Source organism: Eriocheir sinensis, chromosome 28 (assembly GCF_024679095.1).
Source record: "Eriocheir sinensis breed Jianghai 21 chromosome 28, ASM2467909v1, whole genome shotgun sequence".
Lineage (NCBI taxonomy): Eukaryota > Metazoa > Arthropoda > Malacostraca > Decapoda > Varunidae > Eriocheir > Eriocheir sinensis.
Window position 1 is genome coordinate 4419217 of NC_066536.1, and position 16299 is coordinate 4435515.

At 41.4% G+C, this 16299-nt stretch overlaps 1 protein-coding gene and 1 long non-coding RNA gene across 7 annotated transcripts; one reads left to right on the plus strand and one right to left on the minus strand.

Moving 5' to 3' along the window:
• Window positions 1-2521: 2521 nt before the first annotated feature.
• Window positions 2522-4277, minus strand: LOC127004384 (uncharacterized). Of its 6 annotated transcripts, none has more exons than XR_007757768.1 (4): window positions 4019-4277; window positions 3905-3980; window positions 3639-3866; window positions 2522-3562 (listed from the first exon to the last, which is right to left on the minus strand). It is a non-coding gene; the product is annotated as an uncharacterized LOC127004384 (long non-coding RNA). The 6 variants fall into 6 exon arrangements; XR_007757771.1 differs by having other exon boundaries at window positions 2524-3493; window positions 3525-3562; window positions 3905-4277; XR_007757772.1 differs by having other exon boundaries at window positions 2524-3393; window positions 3456-3562; window positions 3905-4277.
• Window positions 4278-4400: 123 nt separating this feature from the next.
• LOC127004693 (putative surface protein SACOL0050) lies at window positions 4401-6397 on the plus strand. The gene is made up of 3 exons (XM_050872782.1): window positions 4401-5643; window positions 5743-5836; window positions 5880-6397. The coding sequence occupies exon 1, from the start codon at window positions 4401-4403 to the stop codon at window positions 5319-5321; it is 921 nt and encodes a 306-aa protein (XP_050728739.1). The 3' UTR covers window positions 5322-5643; window positions 5743-5836; window positions 5880-6397.
• The last annotated feature ends 9902 nt before the right edge of the window (window positions 6398-16299 follow it).

A 16299-nucleotide genomic window follows, 5' to 3' on the forward strand; every position in this document is an offset into this window, starting at 1 on the left:
CTCCTTTTTTATGTATCCATCTTGTGTATCATCTTATTTATAACTTTTTCTATTCTTATTTAGACTCAGGTGTTTGCTACTTCACACTTCTTCGATTTCTATTTTTCGTCCACCATCTACAAAAACTACCTCTCCCTATCATCATCTACATTTACTTTTTCCTATTTCTCTTCACCTTCGGCCTCACCAAATTTTTAGATGACTTTCTGAGCTTCAAGTATACGCTAAATGAACCGGAACCGAACGACATAGCGAATTCGTTCATGTATATACATAGGGAGGGTTGGAAGCCTTATTTGGGCCGCACGAAGCCACCCACATGCGTAATTGGCTTCGTTAGAGCGAAATGACGAGCCTTCAGACGGGGGCCGTAAAAGACTCGGGCGCGGGTTCATTTCGTCTGGCGCGGGGGGGTCAAGGCGGCGGCGGCGGTGGTGATGGTGGTGGCGGTGATGGAGGTGATGGTGGTGGTGGCGGTGATGGAGGTGTGGGTACGAATTAGGTTCCGTTATACCTGTGCTGAGGGAAAGGTGTGTGTGTGTGTGTGTGTGTGTGTGTGTGTGTGTGTTTAGGACGATTATAAGATGTTTTCAATTTCAAGTGTTTGGTTCGGTTAATATTTAACAATTTCTTTTCACAAATTAATAATATCACGCTCTCCATCTTCGTCACAAATTTCCTCAACTCATTTTTTAATTCAGTTTATTTTGTCAGTATTTTCCTTTTCCTTCTCATTCGCATTTCGCCGTTTTGATGGATTTTGTTGTTTTCTTCACGATCTATATAATACTTGTCTAGAGTGTTTTTATTCAGTTCAGAAGTGGTTTAGAAGTGGTCGGTAAACTACTTTTTGTTTGTGTGTATATGTGTGCGTGCGTGTGTGTGTGTGTGTGTGTGTGCAAACCTCGACGTCTGATAACCATTATTTTTCACTGCTTTTTTTTTTTTGTCTTTTCTGCACTCCTGCATTTTCACTGGTCTCTTTTCTATTATGTATTATTATTATTATTATCATTATTATTATTGCTATTATTATTATTATTATTATTATTATTATTATTATTATTATTATTATTATTATTATTATTATTATTATTATTATTATTATTATTTCCTGCTTATATTCTTTTGTTCTTTACCCCTCCTCCACATTTTTTTATGATTTTGATATTATTCTTTTTTTATTACTCCGGTCGTTATTTTTCATTACTGATCAATCCATTTTTTGTCTTTTTCTCTATACTTTTGTTGGGTTGTTCTTCCCTTATCCTCCTCCTCTTTCTCCTCCTCCTCCCTTTTCTCCTTCTTCTCCTCGTTCTTTTCTTCTACTTCCTCCTCCTTCTGCTCCTCCTCATCCTCCACCTCCTCTTCCTCCACTTCCCCAACCAACCACTCCTTCCTTCTCCTCCTCCTCCTCCTCCTCCTCCTCCTCCTGTGAAACAATGCTTGGCGTTAAGACAACACAGCAAACAGCTAATATCTGGGCGCCTCCATCCTCCTCCTCCTCCTCCTCCTCCTCCTCCTCCTCCTCCTCCTCCTCCTCCTCCTCCTTCTACTCCTCTTCCTCTTCCTCCACTTTCTCCTCCTCCTCCTCCTCCTTCTCCTGTCTTCCCCTCCTCCTTCCTCGTCCTTCCCTTCATCCCTCTTTCTCCTCTTTGCTTCCTTCCCTTTTTCTCTCCTTTTTTCTCCATCTCTTCCACTTCATCCATCTCTTCCTTCCTTCCTTCTCTTCTCCGCTTCCTTCCTTCCTCTTCTTATCTTCCTTTTCCTCTACTCTTCCTTCCTTCCTTCCCTTCCCTCCTTCTCTCCATCTCTCCTTGCCTCTTTCCCTCCTTCCATCTCCTCTTTCTCTCTTTCTCTTCCCTTTTTCTCTCCTTCTCCTCCCTCTACCTTCTTCCCTTCCTCCATTCTGCTCCTCCTCCTTCCCTACATCCTATCTCTCCCCTCTTCCTACACTCCCTCCTTCCTTTCTCTCCCTCCTTCCCTCCTTTCTCTTCTCCCTCCCTTCCTTCTCATAGAAAGGGTCATAGACAGGACGAAGAGAGAGAGAGAGAGAGAGAGAGAGAGAGAGAGAGAGAGAGAGAGAGAGAGAGAGAGATGAAGGGACATGCTAGTCGATTTAAATGGTTGTTTCAATAACACATCTACATTCTACAAGTAATTCAATCACCAAGAGTCACCTGGACAAATTATACAAGACACAACAACAAACACCTCAACACACCCTGAACACCCACGGCTTGTAGTTATAAGGCAACGCACAAGAGAGATAAAACAGTCACCCCCACCGCGATAAGGGAGCGATGGAAAGTAGGAAAGGAATGGATATGGAATAGAAAAGATAAAAGAAAATAGAAGAGACAGAAAGTAAAGATTGGCAGAAAAGTAAACAAATGACAGATGAAAGAAAAGGAAACAACATACTCTACTATTTTCTCATTTTATCAAACAAAATATTTTCACAACCGTCTGGCTGTATGTGTGTGTATGTGTGTGTGTGTGTGTGTGTGTGTGTGTATCTATAAAGACCAACAAACCCCGAAATACAGTTTTCTGTTTACTAGGTATTCCCTTCTTTAAAGAAACGGTCTCGGCCGGACGGAGTTGCAAGAGGAGTTTTTCGATGCTGAATCCTCGGTCAGGAGTCCATTCGGTTTTCCATCCTAGAATTGACAACCTCGGTTCATCAGCATTAACACACTTTAACCCAATATTAAAATTATCTTCGTCTTGGCAATTTGTGAAGAGCCAGACAGTTTTCCTGCTGGGGACGGGGTCCGAGGGGGAAGCCTCGGGCCCCCTCACGACAGAGACGACGTTACTGAGGGGCCTTGAGGAGGTCCCCGGCCCCTGCAGGCGGTCCGAAGAGGCAGCCAACACTAAATGCCCTCAATATATACGTTGCCCTAACCATCATCACGATTTTGAAGGAGGGACACACGTAAAGTACTGAGTGATAACGAATCACGGGCACACATTGAGGAAGAAGTTACCCTCAAACAAAACGGTGAAGACGTTTGAAACAGAAGTTAGTAACGAAGAACTTGGTTAGTAGAGAAACAGGAAACTACAGTTGTTTTAAGGACAACTGAAGCTGACGTCAAGCCCTCCACTTTGTCTTTTACGAAGACCGTCAAAACAAATGTTGTTATTGATGAAGGTGAAGAAATGGGCGAAAAACTGTCAACCCAGCCTCTTGGGGGGCAAGCCAGCCCAACTAAGAGCCGGTCCCAAGCCCGGAGAAATGGGGAGGGTTGCTGACCCTGGCCTGACTGTCAGGGTGGGATGCTGATCTTGGCTTAATTGCCAGGGTGGGATGCTGACCTTGGCTTAATTGCCCGGGTGGGATGCTGACCTTGGCTTAATTGCCAGGGTGGGATAATGAATGCTGACCTTGGCTTAATTGCCCGGGTGGGCTGCTGACCTTGGCTTAATTGCCCGGGTGGGATGCTGACCTTGGCTTAATTGCCCGGGTGGGATAATGAATGCTGACCTTGGCTTAATTGCCCGGGTGGGATGCTGACCTTGGCTTAATTGCCCTGGTGGGATAATGAATGCTGACCTTGGCTTAATTGCCCTGGTGGGATAATGAATGCTGACATTTGATTAGTTGCCCTGGTGGGATAATGAATGCTGACCTTGGCTTAATTGCCCTGGTGGGATAATGAATGCTGACCTTGGCTTAATTGCCCTGGTGGGATAATGAATGCTGACCTTGGCTTAATTGCCCTGGTGGGATAATGAATGCTGACCTTGGCTTAATTGCCCTGGTGGGATAATGAATGCTGACCTTGGCTTAATTGCCCTGGTGGGATAATGAATGCTGACCTTGGCTTAATTGCCCTGGTGGGATAATGAATGCTGACCTTGGTTTAATTGCCCTGGTGGGATAATGAATGCTGACCTTGGCTTAATTGCCCTGGTGGGATAATGAATGCTGACCTTGGCTTAATTGCCCTGGTGGGATAATGAATGCTGACCTTGGTTTAATTGCCCGGGTGGGATAATGAATGCTGACCTTGGTTTAATTGCCCGGGTGGGATAATGAATGCTCAGAAGAGGAGGAACCCTGTGATGACACTGACGCAGAAGAGGAGGAACCCTGTGATGACACTGACGCAGAAGAGGAGGAACCCTGTGATGACACTGACGCAGAAGAGGAGGAACCCTGTGATGACACTGACGCAGAAGAGGAGGAACCCTGTGATGACACTGACGCAGAAGAGGAGGAAGCCTGTGATGACACTGACGCAGAAGAGGAGGAACCCTGTGATGACACTGACGCAGAAGAGGAGGAACCCTCTGACACTGACGCAGAAGAGGTGGTACCCTGTGATGACACTGACGCAGTAGAGGAGGAAGCCTGTGATGACACTGACGCAGAAGAGGAGGAACCTGTGATGACACTGACGCAGAAGGAGGAACCCTGTGATGACACTGACGCAGAAGAGGAGGAACCCTGTGATGACACTGACGCAGAAGAGGAGGAACCCTGTGATGACACTGACGCAGAAGAGGAGGAAGCCTGTGATGACACTGACGCAGAAGAGGAGGAACCCTGTGATGACACTGACGCAGAAGAGGAGGAACCCTGTGATGACACTGACGCAGAAGAGGAGGAAGCCTGTGATGACACTGACGCAGAAGAGGAGGAAGCCTGTGATGACACTGACGCAGAAGAGGAGGAAGCCTGTGATGACACTGACGCAGAAGAGGAGGAAGCCTGTGATGACACTGACGCAGAAGAGGAGGAAGCCTGTGATGACACTGACGCAGAAGAGGAGGAACCCTGTGATGACACTGACGCAGAAGAGGAGGAACCCTGTGATGACACTGACGCAGAAGAGGAGGAAGCCTGTGATGACACTGACGCAGAAGAGGAGGAAGCCTGTGATGACACTGACGCAGAAGAGGAGGAACCCTGTGATGACACTGACGCAGAAGAGGAGGAAGCCTGTGATGACACTGACGCAGAAGAGGAGGAAGCCTGTGATGACACTGACGCAGAAGAGGAGGAAGCCTGTGATGACACTGACGCAGAAGAGGAGGAAGCCTGTGATGACACTGACGCAGAAGAGGAGGAAGCCTGTGATGACACTGACGCAGAAGAGGAGGAACCCTGTGATGACACTGACGCAGAAGAGGAGGAAGCCTGTGATGACACTGACGCAGAAGAGGAGGAAGCCTGTGATGACACTGACGCAGAAGAGGAGGAAGCCTCCCCCGAGCTAGCATGTGGCAGAAGCAGGGCCCCGCCGGAGAATGAGGAACTGACCCGTGGCAACGCGCAGGAGAGGGATAATATAGAGGAAAGGATATAAAGCAAGGATAATATAGAGGAAAGCATATAAAGCAAGGAAAATATAGGAAAGGACATAAAGCAAGGATAATATCGAGGAAAGAATGTAAAGAAAGTATAATGCGAGGGGTTGCGCCAGTCTAGTTTTATCGACAAAGAAATCGGCTGTAAGGACACAAACAAAGGACAAAAGTTTAGTTTAATCGACAAAGGAATCAACTTTTAGGAAACAAACAAAGGAAAAGTTTAGGTTTATCGACAAAGGAAGCAACTTTTAGAAACAAAGGAAACGTTTAGGTTTATCAACAAAGGAAGCAACTTTTAGAAACAAAGGAAACGTTTAGGTTTATCGACAAAGGAAGCAACTTTTAGGAAACAAACAAAGGAAACGTTTAGGTTTATCGACAAAGAAAGCAACTTTTAGAAACAAAGGAAACGTTTAGGTTTATCAACAAAGGAAGCAACTTTTAGAAACAAAGGAAAAGTTTAGGTTTATCAACAAAGGAAGCAACTTTTAGAAACAAAGGAAACGTTTAGGTTTATCGACAAAGGAAGCAACTTTAGAAAAGGAAACGTTTAGGTTTATCAACAAAGGAAGCAACTTTTAGAAACAAAGGAAACGTTTAGGTTTATCGACAAAGGAAGCAACTTTTAGAAACAAAGGAAACGTTTAGGTTTATCGACAAAGGAAGCAACTTTTAGAAACAAAGGAAAAGTTTAGGTTTATCGACAAAGGAAGCAACTTTTAGAAACAAAGGAAACGTTTAGGTTTATCAACAAAGGAAGCAACTTTTAGAAACAAAGGAAACGTTTAGGTTTATCGACAAAGGAAGCAACTTTTAGAAACAAAGGAAACGTTTAGGTTTATCAACAAAGGAAGCAACTTTTAGAAACAAAGGAAAAGTTTAGGTTTATCAACAAAGGAAGCAACTTTTAGAAACAAAGGAAACGTTTAGGTTTATCAACAAAGGAAGCAACTTTTAGAAACAAAGGAAACGTTTAGGTTTATCGACAAAGGAAGCAACTTTTAGAAACAAAGGAAAAGTTTAGGTTTATCAACAAAGGAAGCAACTTTTAGAAACAAAGGAAACGTTTAGGTTTATCAACAAAGGAATCAACTTTTAGAAACAAAGGAAAAGTTTATCAACGAAGGAATCAACTCTTAGAAACAAAGGAAAAGTTTAGTTTAATCAACAAAGGAATCAACATTTAGAAACAGAGAAAGGATTTTTCAGTTTTTACTTTGGTTTAGTTTTATCGAGAAAGGAAATAACTTTTAGAAAACAAAGAAAATAAATTAATAGTTTTCGTTGGTTTAGTTTTACTGACAAAGGAATCAGTTTTTAGAAATCAAAACAGGATATTAAGAGTTGCTACGTTGATTTAGTTTTGAGAAATGAATCAACATTTTTATAAAAGGTTTTTTGTGTTGTGTTACTTTTATCGACGAAGTGAACAGACTCTTTGGAAGCAGTGAAAGGATTATTGAGTTTCTGCGTGTTCCCGCAACACGGGTTGAGGTGACGATGTGTTATCGCAGGAGAGAGTGAACAATGTTTTCTCCACCGTCTTCCCGCTCGTCTTTCAGTTTGTCTATTAACAAAACATCTCATAAAGGCATTTGAATACAAAGTAACTACAGTCGGTTCAAACAAAGTGTTTCTCTGGAGGCCAGGCGGGCTTTGTCTGGCCTCTCCTGATTGGCTGCCTCCCTCTGGCTCTCATGGAGGTTGGCTTTTCTGCCATGTTCCCTTTTGTAATATCCTATGCTGTCTTGTCCTGTCTTCATATACCTTCTGGATTTTTCCTTTCTCCTCCCTTCCACATTTAGCTTATATCAGTCCCTTTCATTCTCTCAGCCTTCCTTTCTTTCATTTTCTACATATCTCCCCTTTCCATGGCCCTCTTCTGCTTCCTCAGTACTCGCACAACTAATACACTTCTTCCCTTCCTCCGTATCCTCATTCCGTTTTCTCACCTCTCTTTATCTCATCTCATAGTCGTCATCCCTCTCTTTCCTCCTCCTCCAAGTCTTCCCCGGCATCAACACATTCTCCCGTGAGGTAAATGATCTCGGTGTACTCGTATATTTCTCTTTCGTCTTCCCATTCACGGGATATTCTTCCTATATATGTATATACGAGAGAGAGAGAGAGAGAGAAATATCTCTTATTCTCTTATTCCTCCTCCTCCTATCCGATAAAGGAAAAGGGAAAGGAGAAAGAGAAGAGGAGGAGGGGGAGGAAAAAGAAGAAGAGGAGGAGGAGGTCTGGTAATTAACTCGTATTTTCCTCTCACTTTCCTGTAACCTAATTTTTTTTTCTTGCCATCAGCCCTAGCTGGACTAGTGGGCAGCTTTTCCGATACCCTACGCCCCTGTCCACCCAGCAGTGAATGGGTACCTGGTATTAATCGGGGGTTGTGTCCCGTCTCCTCGGATCTGTTCCCACACATAACCTCATGATCACAAATGTTGCGCCGACTAAACGAAACTTTCCAACTTTCCAACTTGCACTCCGCATTAGTCAGTTATTCATCTTTTACCTCTTTCTTATTCTTTTCATTTTTTTTCGTCAGTCCTCTTCTATATTGCCATTATTCTTCATTTTTCAACTCTGATCTTCCTCACCGATTCTTAACTCTTCCTTCTCCTACCTCCCGCCTCCTTCCCATTCCCTCCTTTCCCATCCATCTGTTTACAGTTATCCTTCTCCTCCCCTCCCTTCCAGTCTTCTGTTTACAGCTCCCCTTTTCCTTCACTTCCTTTTTCATCCTTCCGTTCAGTTTCAGTTCGTATTTTTCCTTTTCTCCCCTTCCTTTCATCCCTTCACTTTCCTCCTTCCCTTCCTAATCCTTTTACATCCTTTCCTTTCCTCTACTTCCTTCCCTTTTCCTTTCCTCTCCTCCCTTCATTTTCTTTTCCTTTCTTCCCCTTCCACTCTTTTTCCATTTCCTTTTACTTTCCTCTCCTTCATTTCCTCCTCTCCTCCTCTTCCCTTCTCATCCTTCCGTTCACATTCCCCATTTTTCCTTTCCTCCCTTATAAGGTAATCACGACTTTCATCTTTTTTTTATTTGTACGACAGCAACAGCCTCGCCGTACTCAGACACGCCTCCTGTTATGCGGTCAGCTGTTTTCTCTCTCTCTCTCTCTCTCTCTCTCTCTCTCTCTCTCTCTCTCTCTCTCTCTCTCTCTCTCTCTCTCTCTCTCTCTCTCTCTCTCTCTCTCTCTCTCTCTCTCTCTCTCTCTCTCTCTCCTAATATTCTCTTTTTCTTTTCTTTTTTCTTTGTCTTAAGCTTTATCCTTTCTCAGTGTTATCAAAATTATCAACGCCTTGCCATTTTCTTTTCTTTTTATTTCTTCTTATTTTCTTTTCATGCGTCTTTTCTGCATCATGGCCGCCTTTTTATGAACTAATCTTCACCTCTTTTTATAGCATGCTTTATTTTCTTAATACATTTTATCATAATCTACATCACGGCTTCCTTTTAAAAACAAATTTCCACTCTTAATCCCGAACAATTTTTCAAGTTTACATAATATTAATTTTTGCTGCTTCTTGCATTTTCTTTTTTCGTTATTCTTATTTATTATCACATCTCTTTTTTTTCTTTTTGCTCCTTAAATTTTCTGGGCTACCTTTTTTTTCATATGCCTTTTTTCTTTTTTTGTATATTTTGTCTTAACTATTGCCAATTATGCTTTCCCTTAACACCTTCATTGATGACTTACTCTGAACTTACCTCCTTTTTTATTCATTTCCTCCTTGTGCAACGCCTTCATCACTCTCCCTAACCGAAGTATCCTTAACTAAAACCTATTATCATACTTTAATTTTGCATTCTGGTTCATATTTCATTTTCCAATACGTGTTTTGCATTATTTTCCTTCACACCTTTATTTCTCTCTTTCATTACTTCTCATCTTTTATTATATATTTTCCTTTTCTTTTCCTTTTCATTCACACCTTAATTTCTCTCTTTCATTACTTCCTTCCTTTTCTTTTCCTTTTCCTACACACCTTAATTTCTCTCTTTTATTACTTCCTTCCTTTTCTTTTCCTTTTCCTACACACCTTAATTTCTCTCTTTCATCACTTCCTTTCCTCCTTTTCTTTTCCTTTTCCTTCACTCCTTAATTTCTCTCTTTTATTACTTCCTTCCTTTTCTTTTCCTTTTCCTACGCACCTTAATTTCTCTCTTTTATTACTTACTTCCTTTTCTTTTCCTTTTCCTTCACACCTTAATTTCTGTCTTTCATTACTTCCTTCCTTTTCTTTTCCTTTTCCTTCACTCCTTAATTTCTGTCTTTCATTACTTCCTTCCTTTTCTTTTCCTTTTCCTACACACCTTAATTTCTCTCTTTTATTACTTCCTTCCTTTTCTCTTCCTTTTCCTACACACCTTAATTTCTCTCTTTCATTACTTCTCATCTTTTATCATTTCTTTCTGCAGCACCCATAAGATTTTTTTTTTAACTAGTACATACATTGTTTTCCTTGCAATTTTTTTATATTTTTGTTACCTTAGCATCCAGGTTACTATTTTTCACTTTCTATTCCCCATTACTGTCCCTCTCTTCACCCCGTCTAAGATTATTTTCACTCATTTTTTTTCATCTCAGTGTTTCCTTCACCGCCTCATTCATATTTCTCTTTCAACTTTCGCATCTTCTTTTCCACCACGCTCTGCAGCCCCGCCTTCCATCACCTTCATTAAATTCCTCTTAACTAATACTTTTTTTTGTTCCACTGTTCCTTTACCTCTTAATTCATGTCTCACATCCCACATTCTTTTTTTTTTTCTCTCCACCTGATTTGCAGCCCCGCCCTCAGACTTAATCTAACTTACCCTTATATGTCTCTAACTTATGCCTTAAACTATATATGTTTTGCTTTTCTCTTTGATTTACCACTTCTTTCTTTCCTCACTTTTCACTCCTCTTTTTTCCTCCTCTGTATAACTCTTCTCTCCTCGCGCCTTCGTCCTCTTGACCTAATGCCTTCTTAAATAATTCGTTTTTTTATGTTCTTTTGTAATTTGTATCCTTTCTTTAATCATTTTTTTGTCCTTTTTCTCCCACTACCTCTCCTCATTCATCTCATTTCTCTATCCTGCTTTGCCTACTGCTCCTCCTTATACTCACATATTCTTCCCTCCCTCTTTTACTCATCTCCCTCCTTTACTCCGCTCCTCTTCTTCCAGTCACCTCTTTTTTCCCCCTTTCACAAACTCACCTCTTTTCTCTCCCCTCTCTACTCCTCTATCTCTTCTCCTTGCCTCTTCTTTTTCTCTCCCCTCTCTACTCTTCTATCTCTTCTCCTTGCCTCTTCTTTTTCTCTCTTTTTCACATCTCTCACCCTCCCGCTCACCTCTTTTCTCTCCCTTCTAACTTTCTACCTCTTACTCACCCCTTTTCTCCCCCTCTCCCTCTTCCACCAACCTCTTTTATCTCCCTTCCACATTTTTCCGTCTTCCACTCACTTCTCTCTCCCTTCCACACCTTTCCTACTTTCATTCACTGCTTCTCTCTCCCTTCCACACCTTTCCTACTTTCATTCACCCCTTCTCTCTCCCTTTCCTCCACATCTCTGACTCATCTCTTTTCCTCCCCCTTCTCCGCACCTCTCCGGCCACTCGCCTCCTTTCTTCCTTTCCTCCGATGGCTTCATTAAGGAACATTACCGTTTTATTAGTACTTTATTTCACACGATTCCTCGCAAACGTGACCTCACCCTTCCCTTCCCCACCCTTCTTCCCTGCCTCCTCCTCCTCTTTCTCCTCCTTTCCCGTCCTCCCGCCCTCTCTCCCTTTCCTCCCCTCTCCCTCCCGTCCTCGCTCTCCTTCCTCCTTTTTTCTCCTCTGACACCCGCCACAGATTTTTATTTTCTTATGGCCTTTTGTGTCCCTCTGACGGCTTTTTTTGTAGTGGGTGGAGGGAGGGAGGAAGGTAAGGGAGGGTTGGAGGGAGGAGAGGAGGAGGAGATTGAAGCAAGAGGTTGGTGGAGGAAGGAAGGAAGAGTCGAGGGAGAAAAAGAAATGTGGAGGGAAGTATGGGTGGGGAGCCCGCATGGGAGGAAGGAAAGAAAGAATGGATGGATGAAGGAAAGAAAGGAAAGATGGATGGTAGAAAGAAAAGGGTGTCGGCAGGAAACGAAGAGTGATGATTGGAAAGGAAGGGTGGAGGGAAGCAAGGGAAGGCTGGAAGAAGAGAGAGAGAGAGAGAGAGAGAGAGAGAGAGAGAGAGAGAGAGAGAGAGAGAGAGAGAGAGAGAGAGAGAAGGGGGAAGGATCTCAGAGTTTCAGTATGTAAGTGAAACATTTCCAGGATCACAATATCTTTTTTTTCATATATCTTGATTTTTACTTCGTTCTAGAAATATTGCTTCATTTTACTTTCCATCCGATTTAGTACCTCATTTTTTGTGTATCCGTTAGTATGTATTACACTGGATGTTTCACCTATATTCCTTTTTTTTTTTTTTGTCGTGTGTTATTTATCTCTTAATCCTTGACCCTGCTTTCTCTTCTCTTTTTTTTCGCCTGGAGGGTTTAGCTACGCCTTCACACACCCGCACACACTCGCACACACCCTTTATGGATCCTCCCACTTCACATCTACGCACTTTATGACACACTCGCACACCTTCGCACTCTTTAACTCGAAATTCGCTCACTCCTACTGCACTTCACACTCTCACGCATTCTTCACACACCTTTACGCAGTCTCTCACACACTTTTCCTACTCTACATCCTAACATTTCTTCACATTTAGACATCCTTACACACACTTTAGCACTTTCACACTCAGACACACCCACATAAATTGCTCTCTCTCTCTCTCTCTCTCTCTCTCTCTCTCTCTCTCTCTCTCTCTCTCTCTCTCTCTCTCTCTCTCTCTCTCTCTCTCTCTCTCTCTCTCTCTCTCTCTCTCTCTCTCTCTCTCTCTCTCTCTCTCTCTCTCTCTCTCTCTCTATATCTCTCTCTCTCTCTCTCTCTCTCTCTCTCTCTCTCTCTCTCTCACACACACACACACACACACACACACACACACACACACACGGCTTACCTGTCTGGCCGCCTGATGGGGACCGCACAGGTAGTTCAGGTGAGTCTTACCTGGCAAATGTTAAGGGTGAGGAGCGTGCTCTACCTCGCTTCCCTCACCTGATTCCTTTTTCCAACACACTTTTTTTTCTATCCTATTTTCACTTGTTTTTTTTTTCTTTGTACTTATTCCCTCTGTCTGATATTTTTTCGTTTTTTTCACCCTTTTCTATCTTCACTTTTATCTTGGTATGTGTTCCGCTTTCGTGACTAATTTTTCGTAACTTTTTTCCTCTTTCAATTTTTCACTTTTCTCGTGGTATCTGTTCCCCTTGCCTGATCCTTTTCTTGTCCCTTTTCTTTCTTTTTTTTTTTACTGTTTTCTTGGTATGTATTTCCTTCACCTAATCCATTTCTCGGCGGCTTCTTTCTTTTTTTTCTATTTTCTATTTTTATTTATTTTCTTGGTACACCTGATTCCTCCTTTTTTTACGTTTCTGTTTTTCCTCTTCTCAATTTTCATTTTTTTCATTTTTTACCTATTTCCCTCACCTAGTCCTTTTTCGTCCACCTCTATTATTTTTTGTGTTTTATTTTCACTTTTTTTTCATTGGTATTTATTTCCCCCACCTAATCCTTTTTCGTCCACCTCTATTATTTTTTGTGTTTTATTTTCACTTTTTTTTCATTGGTATTTATTTCCCCCACCTAATCCTTTTTCGTCCACCTCTATTATTTTTTTTTTATTTTTTTTTATTGGTATTTATTTCCTTCACCTAATCCTTTTACGTCCACCTCTGTTATTTTTTGTGTTCTATTTTCACTTTTTTTTCCATTGGTATTTATTTCCTCCACCTGACTCCTTTTTCGTCCACCTCTATTATTTTTTTGTGATCTACTTTAACTTTTTTTTTCATTGGTATTTATTTCCTTCACCTGACTCCTTTTTCAGCCACTTCATTCTTTTTTCTCCTCTATTTTTCTCTTTTTTCTTATTGTTAATCCCCAGAACTGATTTTTCCTTACCACTTCCTTCTTTTCCTCTTTCAATTTTCACATTTTTTCTTGGTATTTTTCCCCAGTGCATGATGCTTTTTTTTCGGCCACTTCTTTATTTTCTTTTCCTCTCAGTTTTCACTTTTATCATGGTATGTATTTTCCCTGCCCGATTTTTTTTTTTTTTTTTTTGCGTTCCTTTCTCGCTGCATTTTTTCCTTGATTCTTTACTTCTTTTCCTTTTTCTCGTATGTTATTTATTTATTTTATGCTTCTATTGTGCATTGTTTTCTGTTACATTACTATCTTCTTCACTTGTTTCCTTTCACCCTTTTTTGTTTATTCCTTTCCTTCCGTTTCAAATTATTTTCATTTTTTATTTTACTTAATCATTTGACTCACTTCCCTGATTCTCTCTCTCTCTCTCTCTCTCTCTCTCTCTCTCTCTCTCTCTCTCTCTCTCTCTCTCTCTCTCTCTCTCTCTCTCTCTCTCTCTCTCTCTCTCTCTCTCTCTCTCTCTCTCTCTCTCTCTCTCTCTCTCTCTCTCTCTCTCTCTCTCTCTCTCTCTCTCTCTCTCTCTCTCTCTCTCTCTCTCTCGTCCTCATTTTTTTATATATATTTTCTCCTGAGTATTTTCTCACAACATTGATTTCCTACTTTTCAGCTTCGTCCCAAGCCTCATATTTTTTTTTTTTTCCTGCCCGTCTTGATTTTTTCTTTCCTTTACATTTTCTTTCTGTGTCTCACAAATTTATGTTCTTCGAAGTGTCTCCTTTATCTCCTTTTCTTCTTGCCTTTTCACCAGTTTTGTGTTGGATTGCTACTTTTGGGGTCATTGAAATCTAAATTATTTCTATTATTTTCTTCTATCTCGCATCTATTTTGCTCCACGATGAACTAATATTTTTTTTGTCTTTCCACAATTTTTGTCGAAAATCTTCACTCTATTTTCGTCGTCGTCGTCGTCGTTGTTGTTGTTGTCCTTGTCCTTCTCCTACCGACTCGGATTTCATGTTCCTATTCTGCTGAATACGCAAGAGAGAATAAGTGATATTGTGTTGTGTAGAATAAATATTCTACCTACCAACTGATTAAAGTTCACGAACACGCACTCAGATAAGATCAACTTGATGAATCTGATTAGCTTATTAAGCGAAAACATGAATTAGTAAAACTCTTGTGATATTCTGTATCCAGTCTCCGGTAAACCTTCGGCTTGGTTCCGAACAGTATCTCAGAGATCTGAACACAGCTGGAAAAGAAGATAGCGTCTACTGGTATAAGTGTTGGCTAATTTATCTCTATCTATCCATCTATCTATCAATCTCTTTATCTCTCTATATATCTATCTATCTATTTATCTATCTATCTATCTATATATCTATCTGCCTGTCTATCTAACTATATATGGTGACTGAAATACTCTGTTGTGAAGCTCCCTAACCAAACTCGCGAGGAGGAGTGACCCCCACGAAAATTTTAAAACTTTCCAGAAATGTTTTGATAATATTGCTGCGTTGTCCAGCGGTCGACAGCCGACGAGCGTTAAGTCATGCATGTTTGTGCCACAACGAGAGTAAACATATATAATATACGCTGAAAACCGTTGCAGATAATCAACGTAGCAACACATAGATCACGTCAAGAACTACTTGGAATAATCAAAACAATGCTTATTAAAAACTATCGACATGGAATTTGTGTTCATTGCGAGGACCTTCGCACTAGGCGGCGGGGAGAGTTTTACCGCTAACTTAGATATGCGGCAGAATTTTCACCCGCCACTTCTACGACGTAAGATATCTCGACAGACCACAACAACGCCCCTCGAAATTAATTCATTGATGTTTAAATTTTAATCTTAACAGAAAAAATAATAAAAGGAAAAGCTCACCAGAAAACATGACACGTGATACTCCCTCTCAGGTTCACCAACATATTTAGCCTTCAGATTCCAGCGTTAACTTGGGCCACCCCGATCACTCCACCCCCGGAACAATGAACCGCCACCACAACACGGAAAGACGCTCGGCCAATTATAGTGAAGCGATGTAACACCCTCATTGTTAGAAAACCTCTCCAAGTTGTCTCCTTGTCTTCTTCGTTCTTCTCTTCTTCCTCCTTCTCCTCCTCATCCTCATCCACTTAACCTCTTACACCTTCAACTCACTGCTTGTCCAAATCGTCCTCTTTCGTGTCTTCCTCGTCCTCCTCTTCCTCTTCCTCGTTACCAAAACCTTCATCCTCTTTCTTCTCCTCTTCTTTTTGTACTTTACCAATTATCTTCTCCTTTGTCTCCTCCTTACTCTCCTCTTTACTCCCTTCTTCCTTCTTATTCTTCGCCTCCTTCAAATCCTTTTCCTCCTCATATTCTTCCTCCTCCTCCTCCTCCTCCCTTTCCTCCTCCTCCTCCTCCTGCTCGACCACCACTTAGAGACGTCGCTTCTTCGAGGTGTTCCCATTACCTGTATTAATTGGATACACGACAGGTAATTAAGCCTGGCTACCTGAGCTTGTCCAGATTGATAGGCCTATGTACACTGTCACTTTATTCAATTATCTGGCTGTGTTCATTTGTCACAATATTTGTTTGTCACTGTTAATTTTTGTCAGTATTCATTTACGTCGCGTTTTTTTTTTTCAATCTATTTTAGAGTTGACTTCACCTTATCAAGAAAAATATTTATGTGCGTGTTTGTTTTGTTTATTAGTATTTTTTTTATCTTATTCGTGTCAAGTCTTTCCGTTTTTTTTTGCCCGAGTCTTTAGTTTATTTATTTTTCTCCTCTGTCTTTGCTTTTTTTTTTTTCGCTTATAAACATAGCATTCCTCTTTACGAACCCGGCTTAAAGATACATACATACACACACACACACACACACACACACACACACACACACACACCTTTGCTCCTTTCTACATTATGCATATCTCTCTCTCTCTCTCTCTCTCTCTCT

What these genes read in the sequence shown, in the direction of transcription:
- LOC127004693 (XM_050872782.1), top strand. Translation starts at nt 4,401, where the DNA reads ATGACACTGACGCAGAAGGAGGAACCCTGTGATGACACTGACGCAGAA.